The 19,931-nt window shown below is 35.4% G+C and overlaps 1 protein-coding gene across 7 annotated transcripts in view; it reads right to left on the reverse strand.

Annotated features, from left to right (window-relative positions):
• MAPK10 (mitogen-activated protein kinase 10) overlaps positions 1 to 19,931 on the reverse strand; it is a 328,152-nt gene that overhangs the window by 159,747 nt on the left and 148,474 nt on the right. For 4 of the 7 annotated variants that reach the window (XM_030819097.1, XM_003265855.3, XM_030819096.1 and 1 more), the window contains exon 3: positions 5,304 to 5,375. In XM_030819097.1, the coding sequence (XP_030674957.1) occupies positions 5,304 to 5,369 (66 nt within the window). In that variant the 5' untranslated portion in view covers positions 5,370 to 5,375. Of the gene's footprint in view, positions 1 to 5,276; positions 5,376 to 19,931 lie in introns of all 7 variants that reach the window. The other 3 variants (XM_003265854.3, XM_003265856.4, XM_030819094.1) reach the window with 1 other exon arrangement.

A 19,931-nucleotide genomic window follows, 5' to 3' on the forward strand; every position in this document is an offset into this window, starting at 1 on the left:
TTAAATAGGGAATCCTTTCCCCATGGCTTATTTTTGTTGAAGATCAGATGGTTGTAGATATGGGACATTATTTCTGAGGCCTCTCTTCTGTTCCATTGGTCTATATATTTGTTTTGGCACCAGCACCATGCTGTTTTGGTTACTGTAGCCTTGTAGTATAGTTTGAAGTCAGGTAGCGTGATGCTTCCAGTGTTGTTCTTTTTGCTTAGGATTGTCTTGGCTTTACGGGCTCTTTTTTGGTTCCATATGAAATTTAAAGTAGTTTTTTCTAACTCTTTGAAGAATGTCAAAGGTAGCTTGATGGGAATAGCATTGAATCTATAAATTACTTTGGGCAGTATGGCCATTTTCACAATATTGATTCTTCCTATCCATGAGCATGGAATGTTTTGTTTTTCCATTTGTTTGTGTCCTCTCTTATTTCCTTCAGCCATGTTTTGTAGTACTCCTTGAAGAGGTCATTTGCATACCTTTTAATTGTATTCCTAGGTATTTTATTCTCTTTGTAGCAATCGTGAATGGGAGTTCACTCATGATTTGGCTCTCTGTCTATTATTGGTATATAGAAATGCTTGTGATATTTACACATTGACTTTGTATCTTGAGACTTTGCTGAATTTGCTCATCAGCTTAAGGAGATTTTGTACTGAGACGATGGGGTTTTCTAAATATACAATCATGCCATCTGCAAACAGAGAAAATTTGACTTCTTCTCTTCTTATTTGAATACACTTTATTTCTTTCTCTTGCCTGATTGCCCTGGTCAGAACTTCCAATACTCTGTTGAATAGGAGTGGTGAGAGAGGGCATCCTTGTCTTCTGCTGGTTTTCAAAGGGAATTATTGCAGCTTTTCCCATTCAGTATGATACTGGCTGTGGAACTGTCATAAATAGCTCTTATTATTTTGAGATACGTTCCATCAGTGCCTAGTTTATTGACAGTTTTTAGCATGAATGGTGTTGAATTTTATCGAAGGCCTTTTCTGCATCTATTGAGATAATCATGTGGTTTTTGTCATTGGTTCTGTTTCTGTGATGGATTACATTTATTGATTTGCATACGTTGAACCACCCTTGCATCCCAGGGATGAAGCCAACTTGGTCATGGTGGATAAGCTTTTTGATGTGCTGCTGGATTCGGTTTGCCAGTATTTTATTGAAGATTGTTACATTGATGTTCATCAGGGATACTGCCCTGAAATTTTCTTTTTATGCTGTGTCTCTGCCAGGTTTTGGTATCAGTATGATGCTGGCCTCATAAAATGAGTAGGAAGGAGTCCCTCTTTTTCTATTGTCTGGAATAGTTTCAGAAGGAATGATACCAGCTCCTCTGTACCTCTGGTAGAATTCAGCTGTCAATCTGTCTGGTCCTGGGCTTTTTTTGGTTGGTAGGCTATTAATTACTGCCTCAATTTCAGCACTTGTTATTGGTCTATTCAGGGATTCGACTTCTTCCTGGTTTAGTCTTGGGAGGGTGTATGTGTCCAGGAATTTAACCATTTTTTTCTAGATTTTCAAGTTTATTTGCATAGAGGTGTTTATAGTATTCTCTGAAGGTAGTTTCTATTTCTGTGGGATCAGTGGTGATATCCCCTTCTTCATTTTTTATCGTGTCTATTTGATTGTTCTTTCTTTTCCTCTTTATTAGTCTGGCTAGCAGTCTATCTAATTTGTTAACCTTTTCAAAAAAACCAGCTCCTGGATTCCATGATTTTTTGAAGGGTTTTTCGTGTATCTATCCTTCAGTTCTGCTCTGATCTTAGTTATTTCTTGTCCTCTGCTATCTTTTGAAATTGTTTACTCTTGCTTCTCTAGTTCTTTTAATTATGATGTTAGGATGCCGATTTTAGATCTTTTTCACTTTCTCCTGTGGGCATTTAGTGCTATAAATTTCCCTCTAACCACTGCTTTAGCTGTCTCCCAGAGATTCTGGTATATTGTGTCTTTGTTCTCCTCAATTTCAAATAACTGATTTATTTCTGCCTTAATTTTGTTATTTACCCAGTAGTCACTTAGGAGCAGCTAGTTTAGTATCTACATAGTTCTGTGGTTTTGAGTGAGTTTTTTAATCCTGCATTCTAATTTGATTGCAATGTGGTCTGAAAGACTGTTTGTTATGATTTCGATTCTTTTGCATCTGCTGAGGAGTGTTTTACTTCCAATTATGTGGTCAATTTTAGAATAAGTGCTATGTGGTGCTGAGGATGTATATTCTGCTGATTTGGGGTGGAAAGTTCTGTAGATGCCTATTAGGTCTACTTAGTCCAGAGCTGCATTCAAGTCCTGAATATCCTTGTTAATTTTCTGCCTGATTGATCTGTCTGATATTGACAATGGGGTGTCAAATTCTCCCACTATTATTGTGCGAGAGTCTAAGCCTCTTTGTAGGTCTCTAAGAACTCGCCTTATGAATCTAGGTGCTCCTGTACTGGGTGCGTATAAATTTAAGATAGTTAGCTCTTCTTGTTGCATTGACCCCTTTACCTTTATGTAATGCCTTTCTTTGTCTTTTTTGATCTTTATCAGAGACTAGGATTACAACCCGTGCTTTTTTTTTTTTCTTTCTATTTGTTTGGTAACTATTCCTCCATCCCATTATTTTGAGCCTATGTGTGTCTTTGCATGTGAGATGGGTCTCCTGAATACAGCACACCAATGGGTCTTGACTGTATCCAATTTTGACTCTATCCAATTTGCCAGTCTGTGTCTTTTGATTGGGGCATTTAGCCTGTTTACCTTTAAGGTAATATTGTTATGTGTGAATTTGATCTGGTCATTATGATGTCAGCTGGTTATTTTGCCCATTAGTTGATGCAGTTTCTTCATAGTGTCGATGGTCTTTACAATTTGGTATGCTTTTTAAGTGGCTGGTACCAATTGTTCCTTTCCATATTTAGTGCTCCTTTCAGGAGCTCTTGTAAGGCAGGCCTGGTGGTGACAGAATCTCTCAGCATTTGCTTGTCTGTAAAGGATTTCATTTCTCCTTCACTTATGAAGCTTAATTTGGCTGGATATGAAATTCTGGGTTGAAAATTCTTTTCTTTAAGAATGTTGAATATTGCCCCCTACTCTCTTCTGGCTTGTAGGGTTTCTGCAGAAATATTTGCTGTTAGTCTGATCGGCTTCCCTTTATGGGTAACCCAACCTTTCTCTCTGGCTGTCCTTACCATTTTTTCCTTCATTTCAACCTTGGTGAATCTGACGATTATATATCTTGTGGTTGGTCTTCTCAAGGAGTATCTTTGTGGTGTTTTCTGTATTTCCTGGATATGAATGTTGGCCTCTCTTTCTAGGTTGGGGAAGTTCTCCTGGATAATATCCTAAAGAGTGTTTTCAACTTGGTTCCATTCTCCCTGTTACTTTCAGGTACACCAATCAAACATAGGTTTGGCCTTTTCACATAGTCCCATATTTCTTGGTGGCTTTGTTCATTCTTTTTCATTCTTTTTTCTCTAATCTTGTCTTCACACTTTATTTCATTAAGTTGATCTTCAATCTCTGATATCCTTTCTTCCACATCGATTTGGCTATTGATATTTGTGTATGCTTCACGAATTTCTCATGCTGTGTGTTTCAGCTCCATCAGGTCATTTATGTTCTTCTCTAAACTGGTTATTCTAGTTAGGAATTCCTTTAACTTTTTTTCAAGGTTCTTGACTTCCTTGCATTGAGTTAGAACATGCTCCTTTAGCTTGGAGGAGTTTGTTTTTACCCACCTTCTGAAGCCTACTTCTGTCAATTCGTCAAACTCATTCTCCATCCAGCTTTGTTCCCTTGCTGTTGAGGAGTTGTGATCCTTTGGAGGAGAAGAGGCATTCTGGTTTTTGGAATTTTCAGCCTTTTTGCGCTGGTTTTTCCACATCTTTGTGGATTTATCTGCCTTTGGTTTTTGATGCTGATGACCTTCAGATGGGGTTTTTGTGTGAATCTCCTTTTTGTTGATGTTGATGCTATTCCTTTCAGTTTGTTAGTTTTCCTTCTAACGGGCCCCTCTGCTGCAGCTCTGCTGGAGTTTGCTGGAGGTCCACTCCAGATCCTGTTTGCCTGAGTATCACCAGCAGAGACTGCAGAATAGCAAAGATTGCATCTGTTCCTTCCTCTGGAAGCTTTTTTCAGAGGGGCACCCGCCAGATGCCAGCTGGAGCTCTCCTGTATGAGGTGTCTGTCGACCCTTGCTGGGAGGTGTGGGGTCAGGGACCCACTTAAGGAGATAGTCTGTCCCTTAGCAGAGCTCGATTGCTGTGCTGGGAGATCTGCTGCTCCCTTCAGAGCTGGCAGGCAGGAACGTGTAAGTCTGCTGAAGCTGTGCCCACAGCTGCCCCTTCACCCAGGTACTCTGTCCCAGGGAGATAGGAGTTTCATCTATAAGTCCCTGACCAAGGCTGCTGCCTTTCTTTCAGAGATGCCCTGCCCAGAGAGGCGGAATCTAGAGAGGCAATCTGGCTATACCAGCTTTGCTGAGCTGTGGTGGCCTCTGCCCAGTTCGAACTTTCCAGCAGCTTTGTTTACACTGCGAGGGGAAAACCGTCTATTCAAGCCTCAGTAATGGCAGACGCCCCTCCCCCCACCAAGATTGAGCATCCCAAGTCGACTTCATACTGCTGTGCTGTCAGTGAGAATTTTCAAGCCAGTAGATCTTAGCTTGCTGGGCTCCATGGGGGTGGGATCCCCTAAGCTAGATGACTTGGCTCCCCGGCTTCAGCCCCATTTCCGGGGGGGGGGGGGCGGTGAATGGTTCTGTCTCACTGGTGTTCCAGGCAGTACTGGGTATGAAAAGAATATCTTGTAGCTAGCTTGGTGTCTGCCCAAACAGCCGCCCCATTTTGTGCTTGAAACCCAGGACCCTTGTGGTGTAGACACCTGAGGGAATCTGCAGGTTGCGAAGACCATGGAAAAAGCGTAGCGTCTGGGCAGAGTGCACCGTTCCTCACGGCACAGTCCCTCATGGCTTCCCTTGGCTAGGGGAAGGAGTTCCCTGACCCCTTGCGCTTCCTGGGTGAGGCAATGCCCCACCCTGCTTCAGCTTGCCCTCTGTGGGCTGCACTCACTGTCTAACCATTCCCAGTGAGATGAACCAGTTATCTCAGGTGGAAATGCAGAAATCACTCGTCTTCTGTGTTGATTTCGCTGGGAGCTGGAGACTGGGGCTGTTTCTATTCGGCCATCTTGCCAGCTCCTAATTCTAAACTACTTTTAATATGATATAAATACTGACTTTGGTGTGGAATGTATGCAAATGGTATGTCAAAGTAGAAATACAAGGGAATATACTGTACCTTGTTTTACCTGTAAGGAACACACACCTGACAAAAGGCAATTTTCACATCCAATGTTGGTTCACTGCAGTAATATAAGAAATGAAGGCTCATAAATACCTAGAGGAAAAAGAAATGGAGCATAAATTTTCAAATCACTAATTTTTCATTGTATAACAATATAGATTTTGGCATAATTTGAGTTATGTGCAAAGTACCATGCACAACGTATCTCCAACATAATCCTTATCTTGATCTGTACTATACCTTTCACAAATTGGATTTAATAATGAAATAAGGTTAAAATGTCCTATCTTTTATAACGATCAATTCCATCACACTCATAAAAATTAGATATAAGAAAGTGGACATACCTAATAATTTAAAGGGAAATACATCCTGTTATAAAGTATTTTCAGTTCTTAACATTTAATTTACAAAAAAAAAAAACCCTCAAACATATGCTCAACAGGATATATATATTTATTGTAGAATAAAAGCACTATTAAATAAAATATAATTTATAATAGAATTCTATATAGGACTCAGAGTAATTATATTACAGCTTAGTGTATCAGTATAGATAAATTTTTCAAACATGATATTGATGGAGAAAAGCAGTTTGTAACAGATATAAAGAATATACTATATTTGTGTGAAGTTTTAAAATTAAAAAATATACAAAAATGATTATATATTGCTTTTAAGTATGTATAATTGTGGAGTAAAAAGTATTGGGCACCATAATAACATAAATTTAATCTTGGTGGGAAGTACAAAAATTCAATTATATCATTTTCTGTATGTTCAAAATATTCTATAAGTTGCAAAGTTTTAAGAAGAGGAAAAGTTATCTAATGGTAGTAATGCCAAATTAGGGACTAAGTTATTTGAGAATGACACAGGAACATCAGAGAAACCCAAATAAATTTTTTTCAGTTCAATTAAACACACTTTGTTGAATGTTTATTGTGTGCAAAACGCACAATACTGTCAGATTAAACCATTTAAAAACACTATCAATATGCGACTTCTGTTTTTGGCAAGGATTGATAGATGTCCTGAAAATCACTATCAGTGCAAAATCCCTAAAAATGTTAACATAAAATACACGAAACATCTTTCAGAATGCATAGCTGAGTTGTCAAAAATAAAAGCATGAAATGTTCTGAGAAGTTGAAAACAATGTGAAAGGATACATGCAGAGAAGTAAATGAGCTGAGGCCACTGTTTGTCATAGGCCATCTGCTGATGTCTGATGACTAGAACTTTACTTCTTTTTTTATTTGTATTTTTTTATGATACTCTAAGTACTGGGATACATGTGCAGAACATGCAGGTTTGTTACATAGGTATACACGTGCCATGGTGGTTTGCTGCACCCATCAACCCATCATCTACGTTAGATATTTCTCTGAATGCTATCCCTCCCCTAGGACCCCACCCTGACAGGCCCGTGTGTGTGATGTTCCCCTCCCTGTGTCCATGTGTTCTCATTGTTCAACTTCCACTTATGAGTGAGAACATGCAGTGTTTGATTTTCGGTTCCTGTGTTAGTTTGCTGAGAATGATGGTTTCCAGCTTCATCCGTGTCCCTGCAAAGGACATGAACTCATCCTCTTTATGGATGCATAGTATTGCATGGTGTATATGTGCCACATTTTCTTCATCCAGTCTATCACTGATGAGCTTTTGGGTTGGTTGCAAGTCTTTGCTATTGTGAACAGTGATGCAATAAACATACATGTGCATATGTCTTTATAGTAGAATGATTTATAATCCTTTGGGTATATACCCAGTAATGGGATTGCTGGGTCAAATGGTATTTCTGGTTCTAGATCCTTGAGGAATCGCCACACTGTCTTCCACAATGGTTGCACTAATTTACACTCACACCAACAGTGTAAAAGCATTCCTATTTCTCCACATCCTCTCCAGCATCTTTGTTTCCTGACTTTTTAATGATTGCCATTCTAACTGGCATGAGATGTTATCTCATTGTGGTTTTGATTTGCATTTCTCTAATGACTAGTGATGATGAGCTTTTTTTCATATGCTTGTTGGCTGCATAAATGTCTTCTTTTAAGAAGTGTCTGTTCATATCCTTCACTCACTTTTTGATGGGGTTGTATGCTTTTTCCTTGTAAATTTGTTTAAGTTCTTTATAGATTCTGGATATTAGCCCTTTGTCAGATGGATACATTGCAAAAATTTTCTCCCATTCTGTAGGTTGCCTGTTCACTCTGATGATAGTTTCTTTTGCTGTGCAGAAGCTCTCTAATTAGATCCCATTTGTCAATTTTGGCTTTTGTTGCCATTGCTGTTTGGTGTTTTAGTCATGAAGTTTTTGCCCATGCCTATGTCCTGAATAGTATTGCCTAGGTTTTCTTCTAGAGTTTTTATGGTTTTAGGTCTTATGTTTAAGTCTGTAATCCATCTCGAGCTAATTTTTGTATAAGTTGTAAGGAAGGAGTCCAGTTTCAGTTTTCTGCATATGGCTAGCCAGTTTTCCTAACACCATTTATTAAATAGGGAATCCTTTCCTCATGGCTTGTTTCTGTCAGGTTTGTCGAAGATCAGATGGTTGTAGATGTGGGGCATTATTTCTGAGGCCTCTGTTCTGTTCCACTGGTCTATATATTTGTTTTGGTACCAGCACCATGCTGTTTTGGTTACTATAGCCTTGTAGTACAGTTTGAAATCATGTAGCATGATGCCTCCAGCATTGTTCTTTTTGCTTAGGATTGTCTTGGCTATATGGGCTCTTTTTTGGTTCCATATGAAATTTAAAGTAGTTTTTTCTAATTCTGTGAAGAAAGTCATTGGTAGCTTGATGAGGAGAGCATTGATCTATAAATTACTTTGGGCGGTATGGCCATTTTCACAATATTGATTCTTCCTATCCATGAGCATGGAATGCTTTTCCATTTGTTTGTGTCCTCTCTTATTTCCTTGAGCAGTGGTTCATAGTTCTCCTTGCTCTTCAAGGTCCTTCATATCCCTTATAAGTTGTTTTCCTAGGTATTTTGTTCACTTTGTAGCAATTGTGAATTGGAGTTCACTCATGATTTGGCTCTCTGTCTACTATTGGTGTATAGGAATGCTTGTGATTTTTGCACATTGATTTTGCATCCTGAGACTTTGCTGAAGTTGCTTATCAGGTTAAGGAGATTTGGGGCTGACACAATGGGGTTTTCTAAATATACAATCACGTCATCTGCAAACAGAGACAATTTGCCAGCCATCTCGCCAGCCGTCTTGCCAGCCACTCAGAATTTCAGTTATTAAAAGGTAGCATGCAGAGTACAGGAAACAAGATTTAGACCTATCTACAGTGGGAAATCATACTGGAGACACTGCATAAAGCTTACTATAGGAAGTTTTCAATAAACTTTAGGAGGAAGCAAAATAATCTAAGAGGGAAGGTCTGAATTGCAAGGAAAAATATTTTGCATTGGAACTTCTGCAGGTTTTTTAAATTTAAGGAAGACTGAAAGGATAAGAATATATAAGACATTCCTGAAGAAGAACAAGTGGCTGTTTGCCTAGATTATGTCAAGGTAAGCACTGCAGACATCTGAGGAAGGAAGAAACTATGCATTAAATCATGCTGATCCACCCCAATTAGTCATTATATCGGGATGGGGAGAAAGTAGATTCCTGTTGGAAGGCAATTCTCTATGGCCCTCTCATATTTCCACGTTTTGCAAACAGAAACACTAGTTTGTTCCAGACTATCTTGCTAAGGATGATTATATAGCAGTCAGCCTTGAAAGATAGAGATAGTGTCTCCTTCTGGAGCAAAGGGTAGATCTAATGACTATGAGGCGGGCTCTCTGGGGCAAAGGTCAGGCATGTTTACTGCCCATCACAAAAGATTTGGGTTCCTTTAGCTTGAGGTTTCTCTTCAATAATGCAACTGTGTGTGCCGGGGTCACCTGAACTTTACATCATCCTATGGGAACTGGGGCCCAAGGAACTGGCATGAGCTCTGACATTCTAACTGCTGCTATTGCTCTGAGTAATAAAGACCCTTGTATCTGACCTAGGAGTCCTGTATCTTCTGCCAATATCCATAAAACTGTCAAAGGCTAACTTATGAACTTGCAAGTAAGGTAACATCTCAGACTCTCCAGCGTTCTTGACAATCCCTACCTCATGTTGTACACAAAAAATAATTCCAGACAGATCAGAAACTTCAGGAAAGGCCAAACTTTAAATAATATAGAAGAAAATATGGTTGATGGTTTCTGTGAAATAAATAATATATATGCTAAGCTTTGAAAAATATATTAATAAAATAAACAATATTAAAATTAATAATCTGTTTATTAAAATGTGTGATAATTAGTATAAAAAGTAGTCCACATGTTTGTACTAAAAACCAAAATACATATAAACAGTGAAAAATGTATTGAGAATCTACAAAAAGTTCCTTAAAAATCAAGAAGAAAGGACAAAGGACCAATATATAAATAAAACCCCCAAAATTGAAGAATTTCGTGAAAAAATAAAAATACGAGCACTCACAAATATATGTGTACCTTAAAATCATATTGAGATGCTATTTCATATCCTTCAAATTGTCAAAAGCTGAAGAGTATAATACACATTCAGTATTTGAAAGGAGGTTGATGAGAATATTTGTACATCACTAATAGGTGTGGCAATTGGAACAACTAAATTTAGAGGGAAAATACCATTATTTAGCAAACTTCTGCATAGCCTACAACACAATAATTCCACATCTACACATATTCCTAGAGAAACTCTTATGTTTTTCTACCAGTATACACGTACAAGAAAGTTCATTAGAATATTTTTATAATAGCACAATAAATAATAAAAATGAACTGTGGGAAAAAAACAAATATTCATAGAAAGAACAATGAATAAATAAATTGTGGTATTTTCCTTTAGTGGAATACCATATGGCAATGAAATAGTTGAATAGTGAAACAAGTGTCAAATGTGACAACATCTCTTTTTTTTGTTATGTGATACTTAATCCATTTATGAAATTTTGAAAATATGCACAACTAAACAATATCTTATTTAAGAATATTGCTTTAGTATGATAAAACTGTTTTTTAAAAGCAAAGGAATAAAAAAAGCAAAATCCAAGAGATGAGATAATTATCCTGGGGAGATGAGGAGTGCCACTGGTAAGGGGCATGCAGGGAGCTTCAAAGACATTAGCTATGTCTACTTCTTGAAGCTGGGCAGTGGGTTCACACATGTTTGTTACATTATTTAAACCCTATGAAACATATCAAACATTATTTAAACATATGAAACATATACTATTGGGTATGTCTGAAATATTTTACAGAAAAAAGGCCACGTGATACAAGGAATTAGTGATCCTTCAGTGTTCTGCTGGGCCTTGTTGTGTATGCATGGATGTGTATGCACGTTTGGTATGATGTACTAAACACTCATAATAGCCACTAATAGGAAATACTCTTGAGGAGAAATGCTGAGGTTTGTAAAGCAGGAAGATAAAAGGAACCATTAAACTACTGAACTAATAAATTCTAGAACTTTCCCCATTTTAGATTTTTTGTTATATTTGAAAATAAATTCTCTATAGGAAAGAAATACTAAATATAATCAGTAAGTAAAAAACAAAACAAAAGGAGCAATTTACTCTTTAAATTTTAATCTGTGATGTTATTTTATTGCATGTCCAGGGATTTTATGTATAATTTTTGCCAGACAGTAACCACTACTTTGTTAATGTTTTAATTTTTTAACAAAATAGTTTTGATTCAAGTCTAATTTACACAGCAAAATGAACCATTCTTAAGCATACAGGTGGATGAATTTTGAAAAATGCATATATCCCTGAAACACACATTCCAATGAACAGATAATAGTCTGAAAACCCCATGTGCCTTTTTTGGAAAATACTCCTCACCCTCCAAACAGTGTTCTAACTTCTTTCATTATAAATTAGTTATTCTCCTAGAACTAATGTAAGTGAAATTACACAGTATGTACTCTGTGTTTTTTTTTTTTTTTTTTTTTTTTTGAGACGGAGTCTCCCTCTGTCGCCCAGGCTGGAGTGCAGTGGCGCAATCTCGGCTCACTGCAAGCTCCGCCTCCCGGGTTCACGCCATTTTCCTGCCTCAGCCTGTCCGAGTAGCTGGGACTACAGGCGCCCGCCACCACGCCTGGCTAATTTTTTTTTTTGTATTTTTAGTAGAGACGGGGGTTTCACCGTCCTGACCTCGTGATCCGCCCGCCTCGGCCTCCCAAAGTGCTGGGATTACAAGCGTGAGCCACTGCGCCCGGCCTGTACTCTGTTTTGTTGGGCTTTTTTTGCTCAGCAAAATGTCTTTAGTATTCATCCATGTTACTGTATTTATCAGTAACTGTCCCTTTTTATTGCTGACAAAAATGTACCATAGTTTGTTAATTGATTCTGCATTTGGATAGTTGAGATGTTTCTATTTTTTGGATATTGTAATAATGCTGCTATGATCATTTATGAACTTGTCTTTTTGCATAAGTATGTTTTCATTTCTCTTAGGAAAAATACCTAGAGAAGAAATTATTGGATTGAGGAATAGTATTATGTGTAATTTTTTTAATATCTAATTTTTATGGATACATGACAGCTATACATATTTATGGGGTACATGTGAAATTTTAATACAAGCATACAATGTGTAATGACTAAATCAGAGTAATTGAGATATCCAACATCTCAAGCATTTATCATTTCTTTGGGTTAGGAACATTCTAATTCCACTCTTTTAGTTATTTTAAAATATACAGTAAATTATTGTCAACTAGAATCATCCTACTGAACACTAAATCTTATTGCTTCTATCTAATTGTATTTCTGTACCCATTAACTATTCCCTCTTTACTCCTTCCTCTCCACTACCCTTCCCAGCCTTTGGTAATCATCATTCCACTCTATCTCCATGAGATCAATTTCTTTAGTTCCCACATATGAGTGAGAACATGCAACATTTGTCTTTTCAAGCTTGGCTTATTTCCCTTCGCATAATGTCCTCCGGTTCTGTCCATGTTGTTGTAAATGACAGGATCTCATTCTCTTTTATGCTGTAACAATATTCCATTGTGTATACATATGTACCACAGTTTCTTTATCCATTCTTCTGCTGATAAACACTTAGGTTGAAGGAATATGTTTAACTTTTTAAAAGCTGCCAGAACCATTTTCAATCTCCTGCAGCAACATAAGAAAATTCAGTTGCTTCACATCCCTGCCAACATTTGATGTAATCAGTTTTCTAAATTTTAATCATTTTAGTGAGTGTTTAAAAATATAATGCTGACTAATAATTTTGAGAATTTTTAATGTGTTTATTGGCCATTTATTTATCTTCCTTGGTGAAGTGCTTTTCCAAGTCTTTTGCTCAATGGATAGTGGACTGTGGGTGGGGAGAAGGCTTTATCTTTATATTACAAATTATAGAAATGCTTTATCTATTCCAGATAAAAGTCTTCTGTTAGAGACACGCATTACGAATATTTTCTCTCAGCCTTCAGCTCACATATTCAGCTTATTAATGTTATTTTTAAATTAGTAGTATTTTTAATTTTATGAATTAATTTTTTCATTTATTTTCCTTTTATGATTAGCTTGTTTTTGGCTTTGTGCCTATCCCCATGTTCACAGAGGTATTCTCCTATATATTCTTTGTGAAGCTTTAAATTGTCTTTTTCTTCTTCTTTTTTTAGTGGTTGTTCTAGAGTTAACACCCTGCATTTTTAATTTATAATAATCTAGCTTCAAATAATATTCTGCTTCACATATAGTTTAAGAAACTTATAATAGTATACTTCTATTTTCCTCTCCAATCCTTTGAGCTATTGATGTTACATATTTTACTTATACACATATTATAGACCTCATAAAACATTGCTATTAGTTGTTCTTTAAAGAAGCAATTATATTTGAAAGAAATTACCAAAAAGGTACTTTGTATTTACTCACATAGTATAAAGGTGTATAGTTCTTATACTCTTCTTTAAGGTTGATTTGTAAGCATTCATGGGTTTTGATATTATTTTAAATGGTATTTTTATTTTATTTCTATTTTCAAACTGTTCATTTTCAGCATTCAAAATACATTGTTTCATTGTTGTTCACTGTCTTGTAGCATACATTAAACAGGGAAGTCTTCCAGTCACTCTTTGATCTTTCCCTCAGTCTTCTCACAGCACTTTGTTCATTACTTTTGTTATGAATATCGTATAGTATTGTAACCATTCATTTATATATCTTTTCCATTCTATTTAAGACCTTCTCAAGGAAAATGACAATGTTTTATTAATCTTCACAACCCCAGGGCATACCACTACTGTTGGTATATAGATAATGTTGAGAAAATGTTTACCGAATGAAAGAAGAACCCAATTTTAAAAGTACAAATCTACGTTTTTAAATTATCTCCTCATATTGAAACCTGTGAATTTGTGATACATTTGATACTAACAAATTAGGAGCGAGGAGTTTGCAGTAGTGGAAATATGAAGGAAAGAATCCAAGCACAATGACTTCAGAAATGCTACCCAGCAGAGACGTTTCAGTTCTGTACTGCTGAAGTGGGCATGTGGGAAATAATAACATCCAGCATCCCTGCCCTGAAACAAACAATGTGTTTTAATTTTTAATGAATGAATAATCTTGCTATGAAAAGCAAGCATCCTGCCCTTTCCTAGTTAGCATTACAAAGACTCCAGTGTAACACCGTAGCTAAAAAGTTACGAAGTCACTGCGTAACCTTCTTGTTCTAGGAAGACATCTTAAAAGATAAAAAATGTTTACTATGACAATCCCAGCAAATTACAAAAAATTTGTTTGCTAATTGTTTTTCCTGGTAGCGTGGCAGAGAGCATTTGGCCCATTGCACAGAAACAACACAGATGATCAAGGTGGTACCTCAATATTATGCAAAAGAGAAACTAGTGACAATATATTGGTGTAATATAGGACCTGTAAGTAGCTTGAAAGAGAAGGAGATGCTGATTTAGGGAGTTTAGTGCTTTCAATGACTAGTTGTTCTTCTGGGAAAAGCCCCATATGTGCATTTCTTGCTATGCTATACACTATACTGAGTTTCTCTTTATCATATGTCTATAGGAATTATTGGATACTCCAAACAAAGCAATAGGCCAAGTTGCATGAATGAGATACACTTAAGAATTTATTAGTTTGAATTGGTGCACAGCAGCTGCTGTAAGATAATGTAACTATGATGTGTTTTCACAGCTTAGATCAATGTTTAAATTCTTGTGTATATGAGATGTGTCAACTAAACCACAGGAGGTTTAAGAAGTTTCACAAATGCAAAAATCAAATTGTTCTGGGCAGCTCCAGGATTCCATGGTTTGTCACTGATCTGCAATATATACAAGGAAAAACCATGAACTACTAATTATTTAAAAAAAAACTTCCAACAGTTGCTAAGTTCAATCGGTATGTGATGTCATTACTTGTAAGTAATTTTTGTATTTATTACATAGCAGATTTACTATAAGTGACTTTTATAACAGCCTGCAAGCATATGTATGACACAAGAACACAAAGTCATTGTTAATTAAAAATGACTTTGTGTTCTTGTGTCATACATATGCTTGCAAGCTGTCATAGACACACTCTGTCTCTTCCACGTTCAAAAGGATTCTCTCTATAGTACGCAAAAGACCAGATGAAAAATATGCCTTGAAACAAGTAATTATCTTTTCAGGGGCTGCAGTAGAAAATAGAATTAAATTTAATTTTCTGATAAGAACTATGCATATGCTCACTTTAAGATACTGTCAAATTATTAAGTAGATGTGCTATCACTTAGAGCAGGAGGCAGCAAGTTATGGTCCATCAGCCAAATTCAGTTAATCATCTGTTTTAATAAAAAAAATTGTATCAGAACATAGCCATCCATTAGTTTATAAATTGTCAATGGCTGCTTTCACATTACAGTGGCAAAACTGAGTAATCGTGGGAGGAACTGCATGAGCTATAAAGCCTAAGACACTTACTTGTTGGCCTTTACCGAAAAAGTTTGCCAACTTCTGATTTAGAGCATGCTAACCGACGAAGAACCAGAAGTATACCATTAACCTCAATAGAAAGGCCAAACTAATTTAACGTCTCCAACCATAAGTATATAAATGCACAAAATAATCTCTAAAATAATATCTAATTTCTCATAAATATCTCCATAGTTTTACATCTAAAACTTAGATGTTTCTTAAAATATTGTTCATATAACAAGATACAAGTAAAAGTCTTTAATTTTGATGACACAAAATAGTATGATTTGCAACCAGTGGGAAGAAAATTAATTAACATTAGAGTTATCACCAATGAGAGAAAGGGACACCAATCAAGATAGCTAGTACAACAAATTATTCCCAATACTATAATGATCCAGTAATATGGTAAGCATAGACATAGACAGCATACAAATATGAGAAATAATGTGTGGAATCTGAATGGAAACAAAAGAGGAACCTCAGAATGGTGACAACTTCAGTTTTGTAAATCCAGCCATGTTTAAGGACTTCTGGGGCACTGCAGACAGCTTATTGTCATTATTTCTTTCCTTCTTCCAACTCCAATGAGATTACTCTTGTTAAGAAATTGTATCACAGGAATTTCCCAATTCTTTTTCTTTTTACTAAACAGTAGACACTATGCATGGCTTAAACTGCAGAACTGGGAAATGGCAGTGGGTTACACAAGTCATAGTCTATGTCAGCTGATCTGAGATTGTAGCACTCTCAGATATTTTTCTTAAAATTATAAAAAATTGTTCTTTCCATTATTTTGGAAAGCCAGAACTGCTGAGATGGAATATAACAAGAAGTCAACACAAACAATTCTACAATAACCATAAAACCCGAAAGGCAGTGAAAAGCAGTAAAAGTGAGAAGTCAGTGACTATTACATTAAATGGAATTAAAGAAAAAAATTAAGCTATAAGCTATCATGACTAAGCCATAACACAGAACAATTGAAAGAGATTTTTAAGTGGTAAGGGATAGATAACCCCATCACATAAAAAAATATTTAAATGAAAGAGAGCTAGTATCTTATATTAACAAATAGCCTTTAAGGCAAAAGTATTATTAAGAATTACAATAGTCATTACTTAATGACAAAAGAGAAACTCCCCAAGAAAATGTAACAGTCTTGGGCTTATATGCACTTAGCATTACCTCAAAATGTGTAAAGCAAATATTAACACAATTATAAGACCACAAAGAAAACTGAAAAATTCACCATCTCAGTGAGAGATTTTAACACATCTTCCTCAGTAATTGATAAATCAAGTGTAAAAAAACCTTAAGGATAGTATAGAAAAGTATAAGTATCTCTTGCTTTTTATACAAACTGTTATAAAATAACAAAAAAAGTGAGAAATCCTCCTATTAATTTGTTGAGGTTCATAAACTATCATACAAAGATAATATAAGACAAGAAAATTATAGTACAATCTTATGAACACACAGGTGAAAAATTTAAAAAATTATCAACCAAAATTATATGTTAGGAAAAAATAATACACAAAACCAAGTAGAGTTTATCCCAAGTATACAAGCATGTGGATATCTAGTAATATAATTCAATATATTTAACACATTAAAAGAGAAAAATCCTTGTCATATTCAGTAGATAGAGAAAATAATTTGATACCATTTCAAATCTATTCATGGTTAAAACACACAAATATATTTCACCAACTAGAAAAAGAGACATTTTTCATAACTGGGTAAGAGTTTTCTATCAAAAGCAACAAATATCATATTTAATGATGAAAACAAGAAATAGAGGCATTCCCTCTCAGATTTAATAAAATATAAAGATGTCTGCTATCATTGTTTCTATTCAATAGTACCATGGAAATGAAATGAAATTTTAAAAGTTGGCATACAAATTGAAAAAAACAAACTGTTCTCCATTGAAGACAATGGGATTGTTTAGATAGACATTGCAATAGCAACCACCAATTATTTTAACCAATAAAATAATTAAGAATTTCTGGAGACAAATCAATAGTATCTGATAATACCTAATGTTGGCAATTTTATAGAGAAATAAGAAGATTAATACAATAGTATATAAGACTCTAATTGCTTGTTCCTATACAACAATATTAAAGAACAAACTGACAATAGTTGGTAAGGTTGAAGCTATGTAAACTAAACAAATCAATGATTCCACTTGTATGTATCTACACTAGAAACTTGACAGAAAATGCAAGGAGGGATCATATTCATTATATCTCAGTTTTTAATAGCAAAAAGTCAACAAAACTAACAACCTACTATGAGAGAAATATATTCATGAAGGAAAATACAAGACTTGAAGTGAATAAACTGGATCTAAACGTTAAGAATATGGATACATTTCTAAAGCAATGTTTAAGAAGCACATGAAAATGACAGTATTGATGTATTCACGTATATAAAATTTAAAACACTGTTAATGAATAAAAGGTGAAGTAGGAAGCACCAGTAATCTGCCTCCCTACCTAGACAACAATTGCACTGACTGACAGAATTTGCATGAGGTAACTATTTTGGAACTCTGGAGTCTATTGAAGGCTCGCAATTTCTAAGCTAATCCTCGATATGAAGAAAGCCCATACCAATCAGAAACAAAACAAAACAAAATTTAAAAACAGCAAACTATGGGATAGAAGGAAAATCTGATTTCCATAGTTATCATATTAGTAGATTAAAATTTTCAGTTTTTACATTGATGAAAGAAATTGAAGAGAACATAATAAAATGGAAAAATAGTCCATGTTTATGTATTGGAGGAATCAATATTGTTAAAATATCTATACCCTACTCAAAGTAATTTACAGATATGATTCATTTCCTATCAAAGTACCAATGACATTCTTCATAGAAACAGGAAAAACAATCCTAAAGTGTATATGGAACCACAAAATACCCAGAGTAGCCAAAACTGTCCTAAGCCAAAAGAGCAAATCTGGAGGAATCACATTACCTGACTTCAAATTATATTAAAGAGCTATAGTAACCAAAGCAGTATGGTGCTGGCATAAAAATAGACACACAGACCAATGGAACAAAAGAGAGAACCCATAAACAAATCCATACATCTACAGTGAACTCATTTTCAACAAAGCTGCCAAGAACATACATTGGGGAAAGAACAGTCTCTTCAATAAATGGTGCTGAGAAAACTGGAGATCTATATGCAGAAGAATAAAACTAGACCCTAATCTCTCACAATAAACAAAATTCAAATCAAAATGGACTGCAGTCTTAAATGTAAGACCTCAAACTATAAAAGTTATGTAGGAAAACTTTGGGGAAACTCTCCAGGACATTCAACTGGGCAAATATTTCTTGAGTAATACCCCACAAGCACAGGCAATCAAAGCAAAAATAGACAAATAGGATAACAAGTTAAAAACTTCTCCACAGCAAAGGAAACAGTCCATGAAGTGAGGAGATAACCCAAAGAATGGGAGAAAATATTTGCAAACAATCTATCTGACAAAGTATTAATAACAATATATAAGGAGCTCAAACAACTCTATAAGAAAAAAATTGAAAAATCTAGTTAAATAATAATAATTCAATGTTCAATAATAATTATATAATACATTTAAAGATAACTAAAAGTATTTATAATTGCATTATTTGTAACACAAAGGATAAATTCTTGAGGTGATGGATACCCTATTTACCCTGATGTGATTTGTATGCATTGTATGCCTGTATCAAGTATCTCATGTACACCTATGTCTCATGTACTCATGAAAATTAAAAATTTTAAAATGAATTACATTGTTTTCAACAAAAGTCACAAGTCATACAAAAAAAAAGGAAAGTATGGCTCAGTCAAAGAAAAAAATAGACAGAAAACGATCCCTGAAAAAGGCCAGATGGCAAAACTATTAGACAAAGACTTTAAAACAGTTCTCTCAAAGATGCTCCAAGAACTGAAGGAAGACATGGAAAAAGGCAAGAAAATAACATATTAACAATAAAAATATTAATAGAGAAAAATCCTACAAAGGAAAAAAAAAGAAATTCTAGAGCTGAAAAGTACAAGAAGTGAAGTGAAAAAAATTCATGAGACAAACTCCAAGGAAGATTTGAGCAGCAGAGTAAAGAATCAGTGAACTTGAAGACAGAACAAGAAAAATTATTGATTATGAAGAACAGAAAGAAGGATTGGGAAAAAGTAAACAAGGCCTAAGCAACCTGTGGAACACCATTAAGTGAACCAACTTATACATTGTGGAGTTTCAAAAGAAGAAGAGAGAGAGAGGGGTAGAAAGATTATATAAAGAAATAATTGCCAAAACTTCCCAAGTTTGATGAAAGATATAAACACCTAAGAAGCTCAACAAATGCCAAGCTGGATGAATCAAAAAGACCCCATGCTGAGACACGTTAAAATTAAACTGTTGAAAGCCAAAGACAAAGAGAGAATATTGAAAGCAGTGAGAAAGTGATTCAGCACATACAAGAGATTCTTTTTTTTTATTATACTTTAGGTTTTAGGGTACATGTGCACAACGTGCAGGTTTGTTATATATGTATCCATGTGCCATGTTGGTTTGCTGCACCCATTAACTCATCATTTAGCATTAGGTCTATCTCCTAATGCTGTCCCTCCCCCCTCCCCCCACCCCACAACAG

The sequence above is a fragment of the Nomascus leucogenys genome, chromosome 9 (assembly GCF_006542625.1).
Source record: "Nomascus leucogenys isolate Asia chromosome 9, Asia_NLE_v1, whole genome shotgun sequence".
Classification (NCBI taxonomy): Eukaryota; Metazoa; Chordata; class Mammalia; order Primates; family Hylobatidae; genus Nomascus; species Nomascus leucogenys.